The sequence below is a fragment of the Pelmatolapia mariae genome, linkage group LG10_11 (assembly GCF_036321145.2).
Source record: "Pelmatolapia mariae isolate MD_Pm_ZW linkage group LG10_11, Pm_UMD_F_2, whole genome shotgun sequence".
NCBI lineage: Eukaryota > Metazoa > Chordata > Actinopteri > Cichliformes > Cichlidae > Pelmatolapia > Pelmatolapia mariae.
This window is the reverse complement of record NC_086236.1, coordinates 20,361,754-20,387,500: the sequence shown is the minus strand read 5'-3', so window position 1 is coordinate 20,387,500 and position 25,747 is coordinate 20,361,754. Positions and strand designations below refer to the sequence as shown.

The window sequence follows — 25,747 nt, the reverse complement described above, 5'->3', positions numbered from 1 at the left end:
CGGTTCATGACTTTTCTGACTCAGGTTTGCGACACAGCCCTGTCACTTGTCTTGCAGACTCACAGCGATTTTGAGCCGCAATGCATGAAGGGAGTGGTCATTGAGGCTCCAGGTTCAGGTATAGTTTGCAATCTGACCAATGCCCAAGCAAGGTACGTCACTTGCACTTCGATTTGTGCAGATCACCGTGTGTGAATACAATCTTACATCAAGTCTACCAACAACAACACAAAACAAAGGAGCTTATGGCACAAGGTTGTCTTCACCCAGTTTATTCAAATTACAAATAGCATCCAGCACCACTTTTGTGCGTTCCAGCTGTGAAATACAGAATGTTTGAGACTAGAAAACAAAACATCCCCACTGAAGAGAGAATTGGCAAAACCGTTCGATATTTCCTGTAAGGGTGGCCTTTTTCATTCTCAGCTATACAGTTAATAAGTTCTATGGTGAGGTCTCCAAGAGCTTGATTATTTCTACCAAACATCTCACCACCATATACAAATATACACATACAACTCTTTTCATCCACAGTGAATATACATAACCCTAGCTTCACCCTCCCTACAGAAAACATCTTGTATTTTGAGTGTCTGGGATCATAACAGGGACACGTGTGTAGATCTGTGTGAACCTCCACATTTAGATCCCAAACAAGCAGACAAACATCTTAAATCTTTTATCCACAAATAGCATTTCCTATTTTCTAACATTCACAGATTCCCGTATGGAAGTTGGCAGAAATAGGGGTTTACGGGATAGATTTGCTCTCTGGTTTGACATGTAACACTTCCCTTTTTAGTGACGCACAGCCAGTTGCTCTTCTAGGGTAAGTTGCTCCTAATTCTGGTCTCGTGTGAGATGGGGGCCACAATAAATAGAGTATAGGTGAGAAAGCGCAAGAGGGGAGACAGATCGATAGGAAAGAAAGCGAGACAGACAAGTAAGCGGAGTGAGTCCTGCCTCTTCCCCTTCTGGGTAACAGGGAGTGACCTGGTGCCAGGGCCAGCCAATCACGGGAGGATCCAGACCAGTTTAGACCAATCGGATCGCTTCAGTGAGAAGCCTCTGCCTGTTGCTGCAGTTTGATGGCAGTACAGTCTCGTCACAACAGCATGGTGACGGGTTTCTCCAGGAACTTGCGGAATTCTGTGAGCCACTGTGCACCGACCGCGCCGTCCACCACCCGGTGGTCACAGCTCAGCGTCACCGACATCACGTTGGCTACGTCAAACCTGCAAGGACCCGCTGCATTAGACGGGACTTTAAAATGATACCATGCCATTCTGTTACATTACTGTCGTCAGTGCACAGACCCTTTTTCGTTGTCAGCAGGCATGAGGCGTTTCTCTGAGCCACCGACAGCGAGGATGCAAGCCTGAGGAGGGTTGATTATCGCCGAGAAGTTCTTGATGCCAAACATGCCTAAGTTAGAGATCGTGAATGTACCTCCCTGGTTGGGAAAATAAAGAGGACAATTTAGGTTTGTGAAGAAAGACAAAAAATAAATAAATAAATAAAAAAAAAATATAATTATCACTCACTCAGAATATTAAAAAGCCTTACCTGGAACTCGTGAGGCTGCAGTTTGCCGTCTCTTGCTTTGCCAGCGAGAGCCGTCACATCTGAGCTGATGGAGGTCAGTCCTTTGATGTGGGCGTTAAACACTATGGGTGTGATGAGGCCACTGGTTGTGCTCACGGCCACGCTCACATCCACCACGTGATTCCTGGAAAACATAAAGTCATTACAGATGCCGGCACAGTTCTCTCTTCAAGGTGACCCTTTCGAAACCGAAAGACGTATTCCGAGCGCTCTCTGCAGGTAAAACTGAAACTGCCAACCTGAGAAATATCACATTATTAAGATAACTCATTTAAGCACAAGCATACAACACAACTGGAAGCACTGGTGAACTTTATATTTACAGACAGACACACACTCTTATTAGAATAAAAGTATAACAATGTGTTTTATACTACCATAAACAGAGAGGTAAATAGTATCTCGGGGTCTTGTTTGGGAGTGATGGGAGAAGGGAGCCGGAGATCGACAGACGGATTGGTGCTGCGGCCGCAGTGATGCGGACGCTACACCGGTCCGTCGTGGTGAAGAGGGAGCTGAGTGTAAAAGCGAAGCTCTCAATTTACCGGTCGATCTACGCCCCTACCCTCACCTATGGCCACGAGCTGTGGGTAGTGACCGAAAGAACGAGATCGCGGATACAAGCGGCGGAAATGAGCTTCCTCCGAAGGGTGGCCGGCCTCTCCCTTAGAGATAGGGTGAGAAGTTCGGCCATCCGGGAGGGGCTCAGAGTAGAGCCGCTGCTCCTCCACATCGAAAGGAGCCAGCTGAGGTGGTTCGGGCATCTGACAAGGATGCCTCCTGGGCACCTCCTGGGCGAGGTGTTCCGGGCATGTCCCACTGGGAGGAGGCCGCGGGGCAGACCCAGGACACGCTGGAGAGATTATATCTCTCGGCTGGCCTGGGAACGCCTTGGTGTTCCCCTGGATAAGCTAGAGGAGGTGGCTGGGGAGAGGGAGGTCTGGGCTTCTCTGCTTAGGCTGCTGCCCCCCGCGACCCGGCCCCGGATAAATGACACAAGTAGGCAGTGGAACACACCGATATAATGGGAGGCCTAATAAAGGCATTTTAACTATTGCACTTTGCACTTGAGGGAGATATTGCATTATTATTCTAAGTCAACAAGCTGCTTTCAGGCACTCTGTTATTCACAAAAGGTGGCCACAGCGAGTAGCTCAGCATGTTTTGATTTGGCACATTTTTATACCAGATGCCATTACTGACACAAACCCAAAGATCTGCGTCTCCTACCGGGATGTTTTGCTTGTTGGGCGAATGTGTAAACGAGTGCACTATAGGGCCACTATTATTCTAGATCAATACTGCACACTTCATCTTAACAACTAAAATAAAAAAGCAGTCTCATGCAGTGTAGGAAACTGATTACTGTGTAAGTGACTTCATGTACACTTAAACAGCACAGAAAATGGAAATAATTTCAGCTATGAGCAACGTTAGAAATCATGTAATTTCATGTTGCTACTCTCACCTCTGCTGCAAATAAACTGACACCTCACCAGTGCTAACGAGACTTTGTCTTTGATTATTAAAATCATGCTGCCCAACTCTGAAATGTTTCAATCAAGCGCAATAATTAAAACAAAATAACAAAGTTAATTTATCTTGAAATTAAAAATCTAAATTTTAAATTTCCCTATCAAGTTAACTTCATTTCTCTGCATCTATCTTGCGGTTGTACACGTTCCGGCTGCTGTGAGAGAACCACCAGTCTGCACTAGTTGCTTTCGGCTGTGATGGTTTCTGCCTTCAGTAACAAGGTTTTATCATTTAAATGACTTACTGGCGTAATGTTCCCCAACTGCATGTAAACACACTGTGATGCATGCACTCATTTAAAGATAAGATCCAAAGAGACAATGGCTGGGAATACAAAGCAAGATGGATATTTCCACAGTCAGGAGAACGCGTTTTCTGTTTGCTGCTTATAGGAACTAAACTCCATGTGGCTCTTAATGAGTTTTTACTCACTGACGAATGACTGTGTCCATCCAGGAAGAGTTGCATTCAGGAACCTTGAGGCAGGCCAGAGCACTAGCTTTGATGATGAAATCATTCACACTAAGTTTGATATTCTGGGCTTTCACCTCCTGCAGAGAGAACAGGGTGAAACCGTTTATGAGATGCTGGAAATGAGGTTTTAGTGCAGTGATACAAACAAAGTATTCACTCAGTTACACCTCTATTAGAAAGCACCAACTCACAGCGTTGAGTTCTTTTCTAAGCTCAAGCACTTGGTCCATGTTGACATCTACAGACAAATAATAGTGGGGGATGGTTTGTTTGGACTGCATCAACCTCTGAGCAATGACCTGCAGGAGAGACAAATATATGCACTTTAGCTTTGATCCATTATTCATCACCAAGAGGAATGAGGTGTGCTGGCTGGGTCTGTTTTGATAAATGGAGTGCCCGCCTGTGGGGCAAAATGTGTTAGCACAGGTCAGAGATAACAGAGCTACACTGAAATCTCCTCGGGACATTTGCCTCTAAGCTCTCAATACACCAGCACAGCACCCCGCACAGAAGGAGCCGCTAATGCACCGACTGCTAGCAGCGGAAGTCATCACAGAATGTAATGGACCATCAAGAGGCAGGTGTGTGGTGGTGCTCACCTTGCGGATGTTGCTGATAGGGATGTCTGTGAAGGTGCCAGTTGGTGCAGCAGGGGCTGGTGCAAATGCAGGAGCAGCTGGAGCAGCCTGCAGAGGTAGAGATTTAATTTGCATTACATACAACAGAAACGGAGGTACAGAGTATTACGGCAGGAAATTAATTAATAATTGTGACTATTTGCCAAAACAGATAAATCACTGTCCCGCAACAGCTAAATGTATCATTTAAAAGAAAAATGGGCATGACTGACAGGGACTTATTGATCAGACTGTCAGTATTACATCAGTATTAAGAAAAGGACCATTAAACAATAAGAATGGTTACACATGATTTAACTGGACTGATGCGCACTAATGTGACTCAACAGTATGGGTTTCCCTTACAGGTGCAGCTTTTGGTGGAACAAAGTTCTCAATATCCTTCCTGGTGATGCGTCCATCAGGGCCAGAGCCTGAACAAAAGAGTATTTAAAATGAAAAAATTAAAATGTAAAAGCTGCATACTACTTCAGCAAACGCTCTTCGTCCATCACATAGGTCCAGCTACGTACCGCTGACTTGAGCCAGGTTAATTCCTTTCTCGGCAGCGAGTTTCTTGGCAAGCGGGCTGACGAACACACGACCCTTCCTGGGTGCTGCAGGGGCAACAGCTGCTGCTGGTGGAGCAGGACTGGGTGATGCAGCAGCTGGAGCTGCGACCTACAACATAAACAAACTGTTCTTAAGACATCTTAAAACCGTACAAAAGCCAAATGACTTCTTATTTGAAAGTACAGGTTTTCTGTGAGTCTCACCGGTGCTGGAGGTGGAGGTGGTGTGGAAACCTCAACCACCCCAGTTTCAACGTAATCCTTGAAAGCGGCAATGTCGCTTTCTTTCTCTACAATGATGCAGAGCGGCGTGCCCAGAGGAACATCACGGGTTCCCTCCGCCACCAGGATTTTAGCCAAATACCCCTCCTCTTGCACCTCAAAGCCTGTGTGCAAACACACAGAAGGACCGGGGTGACTGTCAGTATTAAAGGCTATATTAAAAGTGAGATCATATAAATTTTTTTCCTCTGTAGTGCTGAAAGTGGACACGCTTTAGGACCGATGTGTTCAAATCAGTTTGGATTTACCAATGGTCGCCTTGTCAGTTTCGATCTCAGCTAAGAGATCTCCTTCGCTCAGCTTCTCTCCGACCTTCTTCTCCCAGCGCTGCACTGTTCCCATCGTCATGGTTGGAGAAAGAGCAGGAAGTGCGATCTGTAACACACAAATTCCCACAAATGTGAACAATACTAGACCTGAAAAAGACTCACAACCTCTTCAGCATCTAGTCAAGTTACAACAAACACTGTTAAAGGTCTAGAGAAAATTTCTTCAAGATGACCCCTGAAGGGACCGAATGATGTTACAGGGACATTCACAGCTGAAGTAAGGGCAGGGACAATTTTGTGGCACAGCCTCCAGCAAATTAAAGCCTTTAACCTCTCTCTGATTAAATGATGAAGTGGTGTGACATTATTTTTGTTTTGTTTTTTTAAATAAAGAGAAAGAAAAAAGTCCTTCAAATAGAGAAAGTTAAAAATATAACAGATAGGGCAGTCTAAAAATGGCAAGTTAGCCTTCTTAGACTGTGAGATTTCCATCAGTAATGAGGGACATCTAAAAGCTGATGTGTACCGCAAACCTACGCATACGGATCAGTATTTAAGGTCTGACTCCCATCATCCACTGGAGCATAAATTGGGTGTCTTCAGGATGCTACAACACAGAGCGAACACCATCCCCACAGACACAGCAGCCAGGGAAGCAGAAGAACAGCACATCAAGAAGGCCCTGAGTAAATGTGGTTATCCCAGCTGGGTTTTTGTCAAAGCTGGGAGTATCGGAACAGTTGAGACACATTTTTTCTAAACACCGGGTCTCTGTGGCTTTTAAACCCCAAAACACGCTGCGCCAAAAATTGGTCCACCCCAAGGATCGGGTCCCCCGACAAAAACAGAGTAACATAGTGTACGCTGTTAAGTGCCAGGAGGATTGCCAGGATTTATACATCAGGGAAACCAAACAACCTCTGGCGAAGCGGATGGCACAACACAGAAGAGCTACCTCGTCAGGCCAGGACTCTGTAGTCTATTTACACCTACAGGCCAGTGGACACTCTTTCAATGATGAGGATGAGCATGGAGTCAAGGAGGCCATTTATGTGAAAAGGGAAAGACCATCTCTGAATCAAGGAGGGGGCCTAAGGGTACATCTTTCACCATCTTATAATGCTGTGATTGCAGCCATTCCCCAACTCTCTGTGAATGGTACTCATGGCCATTGATCAGTGGGTTTTGGTCAGTGGTTGTTGATCAATAGTCATGAGAATCTGCATAATTAAGATTAAGGAACTGACCTCCCAGCCCATTGTTCATTCACTGGGCTGGTTTCAGTCATTATGCAAATGTTCTGTTTATAAGATTTGGGGAAACCTGCAGTCAGCAGAGACTGAAGAAGTCACTTGGATGAGTAGCGAAACGTTTCTCCCACAAAACACTACGTCCAGATGAACAGAATCAACTTTTGGCAATATAACAGATACATGGAAACTACACATCCATGGAAACTGTTTAATGCCACACTCTGTAGTAAAGTAGTAAAATCTGACGCATGATCAGAAGAGTCCATAGTGGTACCTGCTTCTCTGCCCTAATACACAGTGATCCTGGACAACCCTGATCAAACCAGGACTACGCGCACAAAACACAGCATCGTAAACAGATGCTGTCTACATTACAAATCTACGGCTTTCTGACCGGACTCGTTTATGTGAGAGCTCACTTACCTTCAAGTGTGCAGGATAAGAGCTTCCAGGGGCTGCAGGTGGAGCTGCCGCAGCAGCAGCGGGTGGAGGGGGCGGAGCAGAGGCAGCAGGTGAAGGAGTGGCACCGGCTGCTTTGATCGAATCTAGTGTTACATCCTTAAAGGCTGAGACCAAATCAGGGCTGCAGAGGAAAATATATCCACAAATAATGAGTAGAAACTGACACAACTGCATCGAGCCATATGGCACCCTGTCAGCTTTTAACCTCCCATATTTAATTGTGGCACCTGGCAGTTTTATTGATATAGCACATTTCATTACATTACATTTCATAACAAATGTAGACGTAAACCAAGCAGCATTAAAGTTTATTTTAAGGATTTTTTCTGAAGATTCAAGTCTTTTTATCATGTTTGTTAAAGCTCAAGGATCAATGATGCACTTAAAGGACTGCAAAAAAATAAATAAAAGCAGCATTTTGCCACTATCAAAACAGAGTGCTCCCCATTTAATGTTTTTCAACTATTAATTCATCCCATTACTATAAAAGAACAACCACCAGTGAACTAACAGGCCTCAGCTCTGAATCTGGACTGTCCAAACATACTAACTTGTCAACTGTGATGCAAATCACGGCTCCAACGTTGACATCTCTGGTTCCTTCAGGAACCAGGATCTTTGCCAGATAGCATTCCTCCAGCATCTCAAATCCCACAGTGGCCTTGTCCGTCTCTACCTACAAAGGCAGAGGCAACATTAGAAATGTACACCGCGATCATGTTTTGCGGCAGCGTGAGCACACACGGCTCCTAACCTCAGCTATGAGGTCACCCTCGCTGATTTTCTCCCCCTCCTTCTTCTCCCAGCGAGCGATCGTTCCTGTCTGCATGGTGGGCGACAGTGCAGGAAGCTCCACCTGAAGAACAAGCAAATGAATAAAATCAAAGTTTAACCTAAAACTTAAAAAAAAATTATCTGTATTATCCTTTTAGAGTATCCTCACTGGGAACTTTTCAATAGGCCAGTCAAAAAAGTGCCAAAAGTCAGGTGTTGTAACTGCTGTTGCTACATCATCATCACCTCATTCATTGCTCAATAAAATGACCTACATCCACTTCACCACAGCTGAATTTTTATTGAGTTTTTTTATATAACAGCAAAGATGAATGACATGCTATTGGTGGAGTAACACAAAGGTGGAAGGACTACTGAGAAGCCTTCCACTTTAGAGTCAAAAATGGAGGGTTTCATTCAGGCTCACAGCCTCAAATCTGCACCTATGCTCAATTAACCTAACGAGCACACCTCTGGACTGTAAGGGGAAAGTGAAGCTGCCAGTTTCATGATTTAGGGGACAGCATGTAATTTCTACACCCAGCACTCCCGACTGACGAAGAGGTATAAACCAGCAGGTCACTTAAATTGGAGGACGAGCCTGTCAGACTTCCCAGGTTATAATTGTTTCATGTTTTCAGGAGTTCCTGAAGTTGTTCCACAACCAATTAACCATCAGCTCCCTCCAAGTCCTCTGTCTAATGCAGCAGAGGAGAACACAAATCACCTGCTCTAATTGTCACTTTCCACAAGTGTATTGAAGTCAAAGTATGAATCTAGTCTTTTTTACACTTTACAATGAGTGCGCTGTGCACACAGTGTACTGTGTTAAAATGTCTCAGACAGAGGCAAATATCGATCGTACTGAAACAAACACTGATATTGGTATCAGATCGTGATACAACCTATACTTTACTTCTAATGTCTAAGTTCCGCGTACAGCCCTCTGAACTGTGTTAGATAAATTATTTTTGGAGAAAGCAAAATATACCTCAAACATTTGCTATGAAAAGTGCCTGAACCTTTTCGTGGTGACTGTCACATCCTTGTTATTTGAAAGCTATAGCACATTTAAATAACAGTGCTTTAGAGAAAGGTACATTTATATTCAAAGTCTAAAAAAAAACTGTTTCAAAATACATGACAAGCTGAAAGCTGTACTTTGTTGTGGAAACAAAATATAGCTATTATGGAAGGTAAAGCTCAGTCAGTTAGTGGTCATTAAAAGTTGTTCACAATTTGCAAATTTATGATGAATCACCTCATAAACAATAACATACTGCTGTTCCCTACTTAAGCTGTCTTTATAGGTTACAAGTATCGGGATTGGCAATACGAAACCCTGTATTTACTTGGTATCGGGATCGATACCAAATTTCGCAGTATCGCTCAGCACCATCAGGCATGTGTTACGTTTTTATAGCCCCAGTATTTCCCATGGCCTCCGTGTTTGGGGCACACAAGTCAGGTTTGACGGATTGGTGTCATTCAGGAGAACAGCAGCACAAACAGTCACAACAGTGTCTGCTTTTAGTTCAGTGACCAGTGAACAGTGGAGAAACTAATCGTTCAACAGTTCCTGCTAACCTCACACGGGGAAGAGCCGGATTTCCAGCTAATAAAGCGTTTTTAACAGATCTCTGTAACAGGCAGGGAGGTCAAGCTAGCTAACGCGGTGAACATGGGTGCTATAGCAACCTGACACCGGCTCCAGTAGCGTTACCTTCTGGTGTGGCGGCAGGCTGTAGAAGCGCTTGCACTGACATCCACCTGCTAGCTGGGGAGACCGCAGAAGAGTCGCTCTGTAGCTGAAGCCGGAGTCCAGAGAGGCGGCTCGGGACCCCGCTCCATAATGAAGCCGTCTCAGACAGCTGGTTCCGGGAGCAGAGCGGGAGCTGAGCGCAGCAGGCCCGGCCGGGAGGGCACGGGGACACCGGAGCCCGGAGGACGGCCTGAGCCGCAGGATCAGACGGAGCATTTCGCAGCGGTTGGGATACTACACAGAGCTGGTGAATAATATGTATGGGTTACACCAGCATGAGAACTACACCTACACCGAAGGTCTCTTCTCCCTGACAGCCAACCCCTATTTAACTCCTCACTTTCTAATGACCTCCTCCAGCCCCAAACACAACGATTTACGGCTTTCTTGCTTGTGCTGTCGTAGCTTTGTCGTTGGTGTCGTAAATCGCAGCGGCTCAAAATTCAGTTGCTGAATACCCCCAAAACAAAAACAAACAAACAAAAAACAAAACAAAAAACACCACCACTGTCAATATAAGTACAATGCTAAAGAAACAAAGTAAAGCAAAGAAAAAATTATAATAAGAACTGTTCAAACTGTTTTTAGCGATAAATGTAATTGTGCTGTAATCACATGAATGACCACATGATGGCAGTAGATTCTTTTACTGGGAAGTTTGCCTGGGTTCAGCCAGCCTGTGAATCTTGAGTTTATGAATGTATCACAGTGAGAAGTTTACATATACCCATCATGGCATCTTTAATGACTTAAAAAAAGAACTGGGTGCACAAGTTTGAATTTATTTTGGATTTTGTCCAATTCACAAAGGTTCCAAAGGTCCGATGCCCGCATGATTACAAAAACACAGCTGGCTGGAGCAAAGTAAGTTGAAGTAAATGTGATGAGTTGGTGAATTTAAGCAAAGTAAGTAAATAAATAAAACCATGTACACATCATAACTTAGTCAAATCAGCCTTGAAGGATAAAAACTGTCTAAGAGTGTCATGAAGCATTCAGAGGATGAAACAAAGTTGGCCTGCTTTTCAGTGTTTTAACTTTCCGGCACTGAGGTCTGCTTATTGTAAATATCTTTTACTTGTTTTTACACTTTGTAATGTTAAAGTGACACTAATGACACAAGCACTGTCTGACTACAGATACCAAATCTGATTTGGTATTTGTAAGAGTGCCATCTGTTGGTCAGAAAGTGGCATTGAAGGTAACAGTCAATATGCTGGACAATGTAAAACAATAAAATACAACATAAAAACAACAAATTATTTGAATGCTTGTCTATATAAAAATATCTTCAGCTGCTTTTTAAAAGAATCAGTGGAGTCAGTACAGTGTAAAAACAGCGAAAGAGAATTCCACAACTGTGGTGCCACTGCCTGAAAGGAACGATCACCACGAGTTTTCCATCGAGTGCGTGGGGGAATCAGCAGTCGTTGACCTGATGACCTTAGAGCTTGGAAAGATGAATGCAGTTTCAGCGGGTCAGATATATATACTGTGGAGCTTGACCATGTAGGGCCCTAAAGGTTAGAAGTAAAATTTGAAAATGAAACCTAAAACTTACAGGCAACTGGGGTGATATGAGATCTATTGTTGGTGCCTGTTAAGAGTCTTGCTGCAGTATTCTGTACAGTCTGAAAACGATTTAAAGCTGATTTGTTAAAACAAGTAGACCATGGCAATAATCCAAACGGGAAGAAATAAAAGCATGAATAATCATCTTGAGATGATTATTCATGCTTTTGACACCATTCTGAGTTTTGAAATATCCTTAGATGATAAAAACAGTTCTGGACCAGCCATTTGAAATGTTGCTCAAGTGACATCGAGCTGTCAAATATGACACGGAGGTTTCTAAGGCTTAACACAAGGGTCTATGAAGCTGATATGTTGCCTAATTTCTGAAATCATATGGTTGGGAGCAATAATTAAAGTTTGTTTAATCAGAGTCTAGCTGGAGGAAGTTGTCGTTTAACCATTGCTTGATTTCTGTCAAGCAATTACTTAAACTAGACAATTTATAAAACTCAGAGACTTTAAAAGAACAGTATAACTGAATGTCATCAGCACAGAGATGATAGGAGATATTATTGTAGCGCCTAATAATTTAGGACAAGGGGGAATATATAAAGCAAAAAGAGAATTGGACCCCAAAAAATGTTTGACCATGCCCCTTGAGTGAAAGTAGAAGCGTTTTTAACAGATGTTTGATATATGTGTGTATGTGAAAATGAACCTTTGTTATGAAAGCTTTTATTTTTTCCACAGCCCTCCAGCACTCTTCAGTCTTCCCCTCTGATCTAGCAGCAGGTGGTAAAAGGAAGTCCGATATCCAACAGATTTTATATTAGTCTGTCAGGGAATATAATAATAATGTATACTTTATTGATCCCTGTGGGGAAATTACTTGTTTTCTCTGCATTTGACCCATTCACTCAGTGAAGCAGTGGACAGCCACTAAGCAGGCGCCCGGGGAGCAGTGTGTAGGGACGGTACCTTGCTCAGGGGTACCTCAGGGTAGCCGTTTAGTGGATTCAAACCCCCAACCTTGCGATCATGGGGCGACCACTCTACCTACAGAGCTATCCCTGCCCTAAAAACATTGACTGCGACGAGGATGGGATTCGAACCCACGCGTGCAGAGCACAATGGATTAGCAGTCCATCGCCTTAACCACTCGGCCACCTCGTCTGTTGCATTAAAAGCAGAACTAAAGTCATCAAAGAGCAGCCTGGCGTAACACCCCTGTTGTTCCAGGCGGGAGACGGTGGTGTGGAGCGTTGTAACAATGGCATCTTCAGTTGATGTGTTAGCGCTGTATGCGAACTGGAGTGGGTCGAGTGTGTTTCCTCCTGATGGGAGGGGCCTTTGACACCATTAGTCCGAGAGGGGTTGGTCTGTATAATGTTTTTTGCTATAATGTTCAAACTTGGTGAATACTGACCTTGAGTCAACATGGTTAAAGTCCCCAACTATGATGTACGCTGCATTGGGACAGGAGTTCTGCTGACTCCTTATTGCCTTGTGCAGCTCATCCATGGCTGAGCTAGTATTAGCATAGGCTGCACAGAAAGGGATCCAGTGTCATATGAAGGTATATTTAAAAAAAAAAGAAAGAAAACAAAGCATAAAAGCAAATCTTGTTGACACTTTTTGGGATTATTTATACTCTACTGTGCCACCTGTCTAACCTGTAAATAATGCACTGTATGTGTATATTCTCCTGAGAGAACTGCCAAAGGTTTGGACTTTTCAGCTGAATTCCTGTGGCTCTGTTTTTCATAATCCAAAGCAATTTCCTCACAGCTTGCCTTACCCATCTGGAAAAGTTTGTATCTGTCTTGTGTGAAACTTGTATGAAAAGCATACAAGAGTGAAAACAGATATAAGATCCCTTGAAAAATTACATAAATGAAACTTGTATGTTTTGGATACTTACTAAAACAATATATGAAAGTAATGAGAAAGTGGCCACTTTCATGAGTAAATCATGTAAGCCTTATATGATTTACTCATGAAAGTGGCTTTCATGAGTAAATCATATAAGTTTTTACTATTTCTTTTCCATATGGGTTACCTATAATGAGGTGAGCAGAGTAAAGGGCATATTATAAATGTCATTCCATGCACTATTCAAATGGACAAGCCAAGGGAAGATTGGCAAACATTACAGGGTTTCTTTGCAAGATGAAACAGTATGTGTGATGCTGAGCTCAATTTCTGGGACAACTATATGTTTTGTTTTATGCATTTAAATGTTTACCACTTTTTTCCTCTCCTGAAACTCAAAGATGTCTTAGAAACTTAGACAAACTTCACGAAAACACATTTAAAAAATGATTTCAATGATAATTCTTCACACTTTGGTAATCCTTTCTATTACAACTTGATAATAATGCCATAATAGTTGTGTAATAAGGTGGAAACAAGACCGTAATAATATGGAAAACCAAGTTATTAAAGTAATGTTTCCACATTATTATTCCAAGTTTCTGGCCCCTTATTACTCAATAACATAAACTTCAGTGCAATATTACTTATTGCTAATATAATAAATGACTCTGTGACATACCAATATATCAAAATCAAAATTTACCCCTATTCTTACTGTTTTATTATACAAAAGCAATCCTTTCTACTTTACTTTATGGATATTTTATTTAAATTCATGTTTTTTTGTTAGACATGGTTGGAAGAAAGGCATTAGTTCACGAGGCACTAAATAAAACAGTCAGCTTTTTTGGCCCAATTTGATAAAGAGTATAAATTCCCAGGTATGGATTCCTTCTCAGAAGCAACAGTTAAAAGGATAAAGACTGAGATTCATTTTCTGTTCTTTAGCGTGCAAAAGTATATTTCATAGAAGTAATGAAAGTCCCCATCTCTGGTTTATTTAATCTTTGTACTCTTCCATGTTGTGTGCTCATCTTATGTTTATCTTAAGATTGCTGGCTCTAGCTAATAAAGCTGCACTTTCAGTTGACTTTTCTCTGAGGGTTCCTGCATTTTGGTTCTGCTCTCCACCTACCACATAACACGCCTTGACAATATTTTCTCTTACTGCAGCGTGCAGAGGACTTCAGCCATGAACTGATTACACACTGGATTGTGAATTCAAACGATTTTCTTGTAACAGTGGATTGTGAACAGTCGATTTCATCTTCAGCAATCAAGTTCATTCTGTTGGAGTTGTATTGGTAACTCATTGAAGTGTTATTGGGAGAGTTACAACAACAACAACTAAAAGAAACTTAGATTAATCTGAAAGCAACTAATATAGGTTAACTGGTAGCTGATACAAATCAGGATTTAAAATCTAACCTATGAAGAGAGAGAAACATTTTTTTGTTTTGTTTTCTCGTTTTATCTAATTCCTTCTGGGAATTAGATCCAACAGGTAAAGTATGCATATTATGCGCGCACACACAAATATGCATGCAGCTATTACCCATTTCTTATTTTTTTCTACTTAAGATTGTTGAATGAAGACATTGATTTGACACATGTATAATATGGCCAATTGGTTTATTGAAAAATCAGGTGGGCTTGTAAAGAAGAGGGTAAAGGAAAGGTAGAAGGGTGAAAAGGGATAGAAAAGAGGAAAGGGATAGAGGAGAGAAAACCCCAACAATCCCCTCTGAGCAAGCACTAAGGCGACAGTGGGGAGGAAAAACTGCCTTTAAACAGGCAGAAACCTCCGGCAGAACCAGGCTCAGGAGGGGTCAGTCAACTGCCGGGACTGGTTGGGGGCTGAGGCTGAAAAAAGAAAAAGGATGAAGATGGGAGGGGCGAGGTGTTGGGAGGGATATTGAGAGAGGGGAGGAAGAGGGGAGAAGAGATGTGATAATTAAGATGGAACAGAGGTGGAGGAAGACGAGGTTACATCAGGTGAGGAGCACCAGTGTCCCTCCACCAGAACAAGCAGAAGCGTTTCTTCTTCTTCTGTTTCAGGCACAGTTCCATGAGCACTTTTTTCTCAAGGATGAGGGTTTTCAACTCACCGTTTGCTTGTGCATTTTGCTTCTCAAGTTGCTCACATCTTTTCTCCACTTTTTCTAATTTAGCTTGTTTTTCTTCAAGCTTGTCTTTCAGTTCTTTAGACGTTTCCTCCGGTATTAGCTGTGCCTTCTGCATGTTTGTATTTCTCTGTTGTACTTTCTTGCTCATGTCTTCTACCTGCTGACTTCTCCTCTGGATTTCCTGAAGCGTGCACTGCAGGTCTTCATGTGTTTTCTCTAGTTGTTGGTTTTGCGCCTGCATTTCAGTGTTTTTGCACTTCAAGTTGTTAGAAAGTTCTTCCAGTTCTGTGTTTTTTCTCAGCATTGCAGAGATCCCACTCTCCAATTTTTTCTTTTCTCCTTCCAGTTCGGTTGTTTTGAATTTCATTTCATTATAAAATTCTTGCAGTTTTAAATTTTTCATCTGGAGAAGAAGTTTTTCTTCTTTCTGTTCCTGAGGGTCTTTCGTAAGTCGAAAATTTTCGTAAGTTGAAGCACCCATCGCGTATTTTGAGTGAACAATAGGCTAATTACTAGCTGCAACAACAATACGTCGTTCAAGTGGAACGGCGAAGCGCAAGTACGAAAGCCAAGGGGGTTGTCACATGATTCGGAAGGCATTGTGGGCATTGTAGGCATTCTGGGCTCAGCCAATCAGAGCCAGCGGATTTCATTACGCGGGCATTTTGCCATTACAGGGCAGAAATATTGCCGTTAAGTGCCTTTGTAACTTGAATTTTTCGTTGAATGGGGTATTCGTAAGTCGGGGTTCTACTGTACTTGCAAGCCTTGATTGTGTTTCTCCACGTTCTGAAGCTTGGAATCCATTGCTTTCTGCTTCATGCCCAGTTGTTCGATCTCTTAAAGAAACTCTTGATTTTTCTGCAGTGTTTCATCAAGCGTTATTTGGAGTGCTTTGTTTCATGTCATGCTGCTTTCCTCAATCTCTTCAACCTTGCAATCCATTTCTTTTTGTTTCATGTCATGCTGCTTTCGCTCTTGAAGCAACTGTTGATTTTTTGGCAGTGTCTTATTAAGCTTTCCCTGCAGCACTTTGTATTTTTCCTCCATCCCTTGGAGCTTGCACTGCATGTCTCTCTGGATTTGTTCAAGTTGTTGTGTCTCTTGGAGGATTTCTTTGTTTTTTTCCAGAGCTTCATCAAGCTTTACTTGCAAGCCTTGATTGTGTTTTTCCATGTTCTGAAGCTTGGAGTCCTGTTGCCTTCTCCCTTGAAGAAATTCTTCATTTGTGTGCAGTGTTTCATTATGCTTTGCTTCTAGCGCCATGTATTTTATCTCCATATCATGGAGTTTGCACTGTATGTCTCTGTGGTTAATCTCCAGTTGTTCTTTCTCATGGAGGATTTCTTCTTTTTTTCCCAGAGCTTCATCAAGCTTTGCTCGGAGCTCCTGGTTCTTTTTGTCTTGGAGATCCTGTTGTTTCTCCACAATAATACCTTCCATTTCCTTGAAGCTGGTAGGACAGTTTTTCCAATTCAGCTTTCATTTTCTCATTTTCTTGCACCAGGAACACAATCTTGTCTCTGTTCAAGAGATTTTCATTTTGCAATTCTTCCAAGCGCTTCCCCTCTAGTTCTACTTGTTCATCCCAAGGAAGAGAGCTGAGATAAGGGTTTTTACATGTTTTGGAGTTTGTATGTGCTTCAGAGTTTTTATGTGTTTTGGAGTGTTTACGTGTTTTGGAGTTTGTACGTGCTTCTGGGTTTGTACGTGCTTCGGAGTTTGTACGTGCTATAGAGTTTGTACGTAGGGTTGCCAACTCCCTGAAAAATAAAAAAGGGACACCTCGTGGCCAGGGCCGGGCAACCCAGTAGTCTTCACCCTTCCCAGTGTGGTGAATTTTGTAGCTCTTTTTTTTTGTGTGTGTGAAATTATTTTTTTTAACCATTTGACTTGAATTTGATTTAAGTAGATGAATATTCTTTGTGATATGACCATATGGGAAACAAATGATCATTTAGCCATTTATTTTTAGCTCAAAATGACAACATTAACACAATAAAACAGGTCTCTTTCTTAAACAGAAGCCTGTCATGCTTAACTTTTGAGAATATAAGTAAATCTTTCTTTAAGAGAACTCTGTCCTGCTTAATTTAAAATTATATAAATTAATAGAAAACAATAGAACGAGAAACATTCTTGTAACAGTGTACATATAGTGCATTTAGTACAATTGGCTTCAGTTGAGGTATTATTTCAGCTTTTCTAATGCTAATCAGCTGCTCCTGTTTGTAAACCCACTTGTTCCCATGATTACGCATCATAACTCATCATCATTATTCATCTATGTATTACTTTTATGTATTAGTCATCTATTTGTTGTAATCATCTATCCTTGCAGTTGTTTATTACACAAAATAAATTATATTATCACACTTCTGGCCACAAAGCGCTGATATTCACTGCACATGCCCATATTAACCTTAACCAGAGGGTTTAAAAAAACCAACCAATGTTTACATACCATATCTGCTTCTGCCGTGGGCTGGTGGACAAAAAATTGGTTAAGGGTTCCCCGAGCTTTCACGCCCCTCATGTTCTTCATGTGCCCACTATTAGAAGCATGCCTATGGAAAAAGTGTGCCGGTGTTGTGCCAAAAAGTGATTGCCTGCCAAAAACTGATTTCCAATGTTTCCGTGTATTTTTTATGTGTAATATCTTTATGTATGTTGGTAAATAGACTTCGGTGAACAGCGTTTACAAAGGGGTTATATATAGAATTAAGAAATTATCTGTTTTTTCAAGTATCTTTACAACTCTGTGTTATTGTACTTACATTATAACCAATCCGGTCCTTTATCCCCACTTAAAATATTTTGACAGAACTATTGTAATATTTGCTGCCATTTCTGCTGTTCTTTTGGCCAACTTACTCTTACAAAAGACATTTTTAATGTTAATGAGATTTTTTTTAACTGCATAAATAAAGGTTATATAAAAGTCACTGCCAAAAACTGATTGTGGCTTCTACCTTGTTACACGAATGTTGTTTGTGGCTCAATATGACTTTATGTCATCCATGAGGGATGCATTTGACATATGTTTCACATATTATAGCCCAACAAGTTACTTATAGCAGTTTAAATACGAGCAATCAGTTTTTGGCAAATACCGGAAATCAGTTTTTGGCAGACAATCACTTTTTGGCACAACACCGGCACACAGTCCAGTGCGCTTTATAGGTGTTATCGTGCACTTTTCCAGCCAGGTGTTTTCCTATTCCCATTCCTCCCTGTACTTTTGCAGCCTTTTTTTTTTCTCTGAGGGGAACAAACATTGCTGGGCTTACACCGTGTGATTTTTGGCCCATTTTGAGCCGATTTTTGAGTCGTGCGACCGATTTGGTGATCGGCCCGATTTTGGCTTTCATCGTGCATCGTGTAGTATACGTGGGGTAACGAGAAGCGATTAACACCTCAAGACCAGCTCCCGATCATCAATCGATCGTGAAGGTGTCACCGCAGCTGCTCACACTGCTCACGCGCAAACACGTAAACGCCGGTGAAAAAGACGGAGCAGCACGGCTGTGCAGCGTGTGATCTGGACACAAGCGATGGAGGCACAACTTGTAGAACTTTGGAAAGCTCACCCTTTTCGATGTGGCATCACAAAATTATCATGACCACAACAACCGTGAAAATAGTTGGATTTACATTGCTGCTCAATCACAGCTGCCTGATCAATGTTTTTCATTAGCAATTTAGCAAAGTTGATGGTGGTGGTGTGTGTGTCTGTGTGAGTGAAAGACAGAGAGGGAGAGTGAGTGACAGATTTTCTGTTATAACCTTCATTTTATGGAGGCACAGTGTGAGCACTCAGGTCGCACCAGAGCATCGGGCGGTATAGTGTGAGATCCTGCATCGTGACCTACGAACTTATAACCCCTGCGAGTAAATCGTGCAGTTTGAGCAGGAGCTGAATAGCGTGACTGAAAAAAATCGCACAGTGTATGCCCAGCTTTAGGTGTACTGTCGTCCGAGACTTGCACCGCAGTGTCGGCGTTTGTTTCCCTGTTGGCCATGCTTCTTGTTGTGGTCATCTGTTGTCTTCCGGTATTTTCTCCGTAAGGGACCTTTCCTCGACCAATGAGATAAGCGGTAATCTGAATTGTCATACTCGAATTGTCATACGTGTGCTGTCAGCTCATTGGTCACAAAGCAGGAGAGGGGCTGGGAATTATGTCTGTGAAGGTTCTCAGTCATCCAGGTCATCGTAGTCTAAGGAGCTTGGAAAGAAAAGCGTCTGGACTTCTTAAAGTTGCTTGAAGACGTTTCACCTCTCATCCGAGAAGCTTCTTCAGTTCTAACGTCAAATGGCCGAGAGTCCCAGATTTAAACCCAGTGGGAGTATCCCCCCAAAGAGGGACAAAGGACCCCCTGGTGATCCTCTAATCACATGAGCCAAGGTGTGAAAGCGGGTGTGGGACCTAGGTCCCACACCCGCGTCCCGCGTCTGGACTTTAAGAAGTCCAGACGCTTTTCTTTCCAAGCTCCTTAGACGGCTGGGAATTATGTTTTCAAACAAAGCGTTAATTCCATTAACATTTATAGACTACTTTTGATTCTCACTGTATTACGGGACAAAGTGCGTCCCTTATTAGCTCAATACGGGACATGTACTTTTGTTTCTAAATACGGGACAATTCCGTTTTTTAAGGGACGGTTGGCAACCCTATTTGTACGTGCTTCAGAGTTTTTAAGTGTTTTGGAGTTTGTACGTGCTATGGAGTTTTTATGTGTTTTGGAGTTTGTATGTGCTTCGGAGTTTGAACATGTTTTGGAGTTTGTACGTGCTTTGTCTCTAGGGGCCACCGTAAATATACTTTTATTTATTCATTCCACATAAAATATAATAAATAAATCATATAATCCAAAAACCAACTATTTACATTTCAACTTTTAATTATTGAAATTTTCAGCTTTTTCCTTTTAAACAAATTTAAAGTGAAACAACACAAAACACTGCAAACCACAACACAATTAAATATAAATATGAAAAAATATGAAAACAAAAAGAAGATGCACATTCTCTGTCATATGGGCCTGCATGAATAAACTTTCTGAATCCTTTATCATCCACAACTGAAAATAGTTGTGGATGATCACTATACCTTTGTAATGTGATGTTGTTGTCCCTGGCTCTCTTTCTCTCTTTCCCTCCCGCTCTGTTCCTGTGCTACTGCGAGTGTAACTACCGCCCCTCCCCCCTGCTCGATCTGATTTCCTCGTGTTGGTGTTGTTCCCAGATCATCATGAAAATGTTGTTCCAGGATCAACATTGCAAGTGACCAATCAGAATGTTGTGACGTCATACTTTTGCGACTTCGGGAAAAAACACCGTAAAACAAAAAACTGTACTTAAGCTGTGAGAAACCGCCTCTGTCCGCCGATCAACGTACCCTGACCCTAATCCTAACCCTAACCCTAACCTTTTAATAAACGGTAAGCAGAATTGATATTGTCCTTGCAACATTGGAATTTCATAAATGCAAGAATGGCTTGGCGCGCAAAAGAATAACGTCACGACATTCTGATTGGTCACTTGCAATGTTGATCCTGAAACAACATTTTCATGATGACCTGGGAACAACACCAACACGAGGATATCAGATCATCCCCTCCGCCCTCTTCCCAGCGCAAAGCACAAGGCTCGCGTGCGGAGTGAAGCGGGAAAAAAGTGCGAGAGAGAGGGTGAGAGAAAGAAAAAAAAACAACAACCACGGCTCCCAATAAGGAGCCGACTCACGTCGTTAGAGTCGGCTCTAAGAGCCGTTTCGTTCGCGACCGACACATCACTACTGTCATATGCAAAACTAGGGTGTCGCAACTGTCACATGTAACAGTAGCACCAAACAAACCAAAGGTCCTGTTTCCATATTTTTACACATGATCAAATGCATAAGCTCGACAGAAGGCAGCAGCCGGCTGAGCACACACGTGGAGAATGACCAGGAGGAGTTGTCTCTGAGTGGACTTGTACGACCTGCAGTGTTTTAGAATCCTGCGCTTCCAGTCGTTGCTGCCACTGAGCTTAATATAAAATTTGTCCTAAAGATTAAAGATTTCCAGCAATAATTAGCGATCGATTTACAGCGAGACTATTTTCATTGCCCCTTCCATCTCTAACCAAGGTTCACTGTGTCTCTCTGATACAAAGTTATTAGCATGAATCTGCAATGAGTTTTCTTCAAATAAAAGAGGACTTTGGTAGAATGAAATACAACCTCCATGTGTTTCATTGAGTGTCTAGTATGATCTACAATATTTGAAAGTATTTTTAAAAAATTCCATGAGTTTTTCTGAAATCTTGCTGTCATGTCTACACACATCAACCGAAGGAAGAGTTAAGCCTGTTTCGAGCTCCAGCCTCTCATCCCAGGCTGATGTGCGCCTTGTTTGATAAGGTAACTCACAAATATGAACTATGTGAGCAGAAAAGTGTCTGCTGAAATAATAGGAGGCTTAAAACTACACATTCTCTCTTTAACAAGGGAGCTAGAGGTTAACGAATGGAGGGAGGCCGATCTTCAGACCCTTATCACACAGACTTCAATACTGCAAAATATCAGTAAACAAAACTGAATCCATTTCACCAACATTACAATTTCGGTTCACCTGCCAGGACAGCTAAACTTGAAATCAGTTACTGTTGTCTTGGGGGTTTCTGTTTCTTTTCCCTCCCCCACAGATGAAGCAGAGAAGAGGAAAACCCAGTTCAGAAGTCACCTCCCTGCCCCTGGTACACCACCAGCCTCTATTGATTGAAAGATATATTTTTATTTTTAAGAAATAAAAAAGTTAATTTTACTCAGAATATACAGTTTAGTTCAGTTGGTAATGGAGTGATGCTTAGTTAACAAGCTGAGTTAAATAAATGTGTGGTGAATGATTGTTTAAACTAAGTATCATCAGTTAATGTAACTCTGTTATTAGTACATTCAAATGATGATGCATTACCACCACCAACTGGTAGAATATGGAGATAAAGCTCATCAGCTATTATTTGACATAAAAACTCACAAAGTGTTAATTATAAACAGAAAAAAATATCGCAAATATTGAATGTTTTTAAGCTTTGTCCTTCATTACTTCCCATCTCTGCTGATGTCAGACATCTGATGTCCACAAAATAATTAATTGGTGCTGTTATAATAACCTTTCCCTGAACATTAAAAAAAAGAGAGAGAAATCATTGATTTCAGGCGACAGAGAGGGGCACTCAGGCCACTGGAATCAGGGGTTGACATAGAGAGGGTGCTTGCTTTATATTTCTGGGAGGTCCTTAAATGAACAACGAACGGTGCTCCTATTATTAAAAAGGCACAACAGAGACTTTATTTCCTCAGAATACTAAAGAAGGCCCACCTGTCTTCAAATCTATTAGAGTCTTTCTACCTCTGCTCAATATAAAGCATCCTGACGTACTGTATAACAGTCTGGTTTGGGAACTGCTCAGCAGCAGACAGAGAAACTCTCCACAGGGTGATAAAAACTGTTCAGCTTCTATCCAGCAGCTATCACTGAACTGAACTCTCCTCCCACTTGTGACATTACAGTAAGTTTCTGCTCACTATAGACTCAGTACCCCACACACTTTTTTGCAATAAGATATATTACACTTTCATAAGTGGCTTCACACTGCTTACTGTTGTTTTTATATTTCTTCTCTGTATTTATTCTGTGTATCTTGATAATTGATCATTTTATTTTACTCCATTCTAAATGTACATCCAAACCTCCTGGAAATCCCAGTGTTTATCCCACAGAGGATAAATGTTCTGTCGTGTCAGTTTTCATGAAGCACCAGGAGTACAAACACTTCCTTTGCCACACTTGACATACTGTATGTATCGTAACCAAGCCTCAAGTTGGACCCAGAAAGCAGACCCAGACAACAAAGAATATTAAAGCCCTTATTTTCAACACACAAGAAAGGACTAAAGAGGACAGAGCAATAGGTTGGCAAAGGTTTGAACTTTCTTTCAGTAAATTTCAGGAAATCTGTTTCGTTTCGGTGCTTAAATGATTTTTCCACAAGAACAAACAGGAGCAAGCCTGTGAATATCGGTCCAGACAAAAACAATACAAAGATATTATTAGTAGCTAACATACTGCACTTTATGCTATTGGCTGGATAGCCACTTGTAACAGTGGTAATGTAAGAAAATACAAGAATAACTCTGAATGTGATTTGATTTATTGAATTTGTTTATTGAAAATGACTTGAAGACAGACAAGAACATTTATTGTGTCTTAAAGTTTTTTTTAATTATTTTGTGCCAATTAATAATTTTTGAAATAATTTTCAAAATTCCAAGATGGCTGCCGAATAAAAGTATCTCCGCTGAGCTCTTACAAAATAAATCTTGTTTTACAAGAAACAAACCCAGAGATATATAAATATCTGTCTGATATTTTTGTGAAGTTTTGTATTATTATTGTTATATTTTGAATATGGAAATTTAGACTATAAGTACGATTTGAAATGAACAAAAGGGTGGAGACTCAGATGAAGAGGAGAGGATAGTGAAGAGGATGAACATTAAAGTGTGAAATTGTTTTTCTGACACTGTGGAATGATGCGCATTGTGAAACAACTGAGTATGAACCATTATTATTCACAAATAGCAAAAACGTAACGCGTAACGTAAAGTAACGTGTTACTGTAATCCAATTACTTTTTTCAAGCAACAAGGGATTACTATTGCAAAAAAGTAATTAGACTACTGATACTTTCCCATAAGAATGCTGCTTTATTAAACCATGTTTTTTTTTGTGAGAGTGTCTCATGACAATGACGTACGAGCATGTCTAAAGGGGCCAGAGGCCAGTAACTTGAACTAAACCCAAGTGCAGTAACCCAGAGCGGAGGCGAAAGGAGCATTTTAACAATGTTTTTTAATTAACACAGGGGTAACAATTAGCAGTGACAAAATACAGTGGTTTGGTAAACATGGCGTGGTGACGTAGCTATGAGCAACCAGAGAAACGGGACAGTGAAGGTAACTGGAGCATGGCTGGTATGTAATGGTCACACTTGGGAGAGAGGAGAATGGAGTTAGAACGGGAGCCAAGGGTGAGTTTAAGAGAAGGTGAGTATGACAGTTTTTCCTAGCTTACTTGCAGGAGGAGTGATAGAGATGGCGTGAGTCCAGGAGGATTCGTGAATGTGAGATGGCTGACCTGAGTTCAGTTGGGTCCGAGGTGATGAGTGGGCAGGAGGGCATGCAGGTGAGGCGCCAAGGAATTCCCAGAGAGCAGGTATGAAAACAGAATCCCAGAGGTGAGCCTTAATCATGCGCCATGAAGTATCCGGGAGCAACTAGAGCACAAGCTAACAGCGTAAGCAGAGCACTTAAGAGAACAAACATGAAACGTGGGAACCAGTTACCAACATAGAGGAACCTGGTGGAAATTATGCCTTATGGTTGGTAGAATATGGCTGATATGAAGATGCACCTGGTCATTTTTTTGTGCTGTATCGGCTGTTTTTATAGCACAGACTGATTGAAGTGGTAGAAGTGAGAAGTGAGATTTAGAGTCTATTCTTGGCAGTGCAACTGGGTTGAGAAGTCAAGAACTGCCAAGTGGGAGGGGATAGTCCTATTATAAGTGAAATAATCATCATTTCATATCTAACACGTCACAGACCTGTCAAATAACTATAAAGACAATGGATGATAGAGTCCAGCAGGAGTGTCCAGAAAGTGATGTGACACGAGTGTCGACTATAATGAAGGATGCAAAATGGTGTAAAATTACATACTGATCAAAGTAAGTCTCATCTACTAGCTAACTGTGTTTTATGAAAAAAATTTGGACTCAGTCAGGGAAATAAAAGATGGGAATTTAATAAATTTAAATGCAAAGTATACAAAGCTACAAAACAAAAGAAGGAGGAGTTGGTGACTCCTCACAAATAAATAAGAGCCCTGATATGCCCCGAGAGTTTTCGTCTTTGTTGACTTTTGACCTACATGTGTTTAAGGCTTTTCACCCCGGGGTTGTTTTGCTTTTCTTTGTGTCAAGATGTTGTTTTTCTGTTTATATGAACCTGTTCAATTAACTCTGTTTCAAGAATTCTGCTCTTTTCAAGAATTAGCAAATCTTTCAATCCATCCAATTCTGTATGATAGTAGTCAACACAATGAGGGTAACTCTGCACAAAGCACATTAAATGGACACTGATTTTAAGTTTTTAACCTCTAAGCTCTGGTTTTATGCTTTTTATTTTAGTCCTCATTTTCCAGTGTTTAGGGTTGAGTCCAGACTTGCAATTATAATTTATGATCAAACTATTAAATGAACTGAAAATGCATTTGAGACCATCATTCTCTGATTTACTTCACTAATTAAAATCACCTTAGGCTCCGACAAACAGGCAGACAACTTGCAACGCCTTGACATTTATTCACCCAAAAAATGAAGAAAATAATCAGAACTTGACCAATCATGAAAGAGATTAACCTAATATGTTCTGTATCAGTTGGAATGAGTGAACCCATTGCAATCCCACTTCATCTTAGGTGAAATCAATAATAAAGACATTGATATTCATGGAAATGTATTGCATGTGCAATATAAAAACGGGAACAACACATTTTTTATAAAACAGTCTCAGG

General features: G+C 41.5%; 1 protein-coding gene and 1 non-coding gene across 2 annotated transcripts; both read right to left on the bottom strand.

The window, feature by feature from the left end:
• Positions 1-252: 252 nt before the first annotated feature.
• Positions 253-10,001, bottom strand: dlat (dihydrolipoamide S-acetyltransferase (E2 component of pyruvate dehydrogenase complex)). The gene is made up of 14 exons (XM_063486367.1): positions 9,571-10,001; positions 7,828-7,929; positions 7,625-7,749; positions 7,035-7,194; positions 5,338-5,464; positions 5,012-5,193; positions 4,769-4,916; positions 4,602-4,669; positions 4,218-4,304; positions 3,807-3,914; positions 3,574-3,692; positions 1,567-1,729; positions 1,317-1,453; positions 253-1,235 (listed from the first exon to the last, which is right to left on the bottom strand). Exons 1-14 carry the CDS (start codon positions 9,823-9,825, stop codon positions 1,106-1,108), a joined length of 1,911 nt encoding a protein of 636 aa, XP_063342437.1. The 5' UTR covers positions 9,826-10,001; the 3' UTR covers positions 253-1,105.
• A 2,214-nt stretch (positions 10,002-12,215) lies between these two features.
• trnas-gcu (transfer RNA serine (anticodon GCU)) lies at positions 12,216-12,297 on the bottom strand. The gene has a single exon. It is a non-coding gene; the product is annotated as a tRNA-Ser (tRNA).
• Between the last annotated feature and the right edge of the window lie 13,450 nt (positions 12,298-25,747).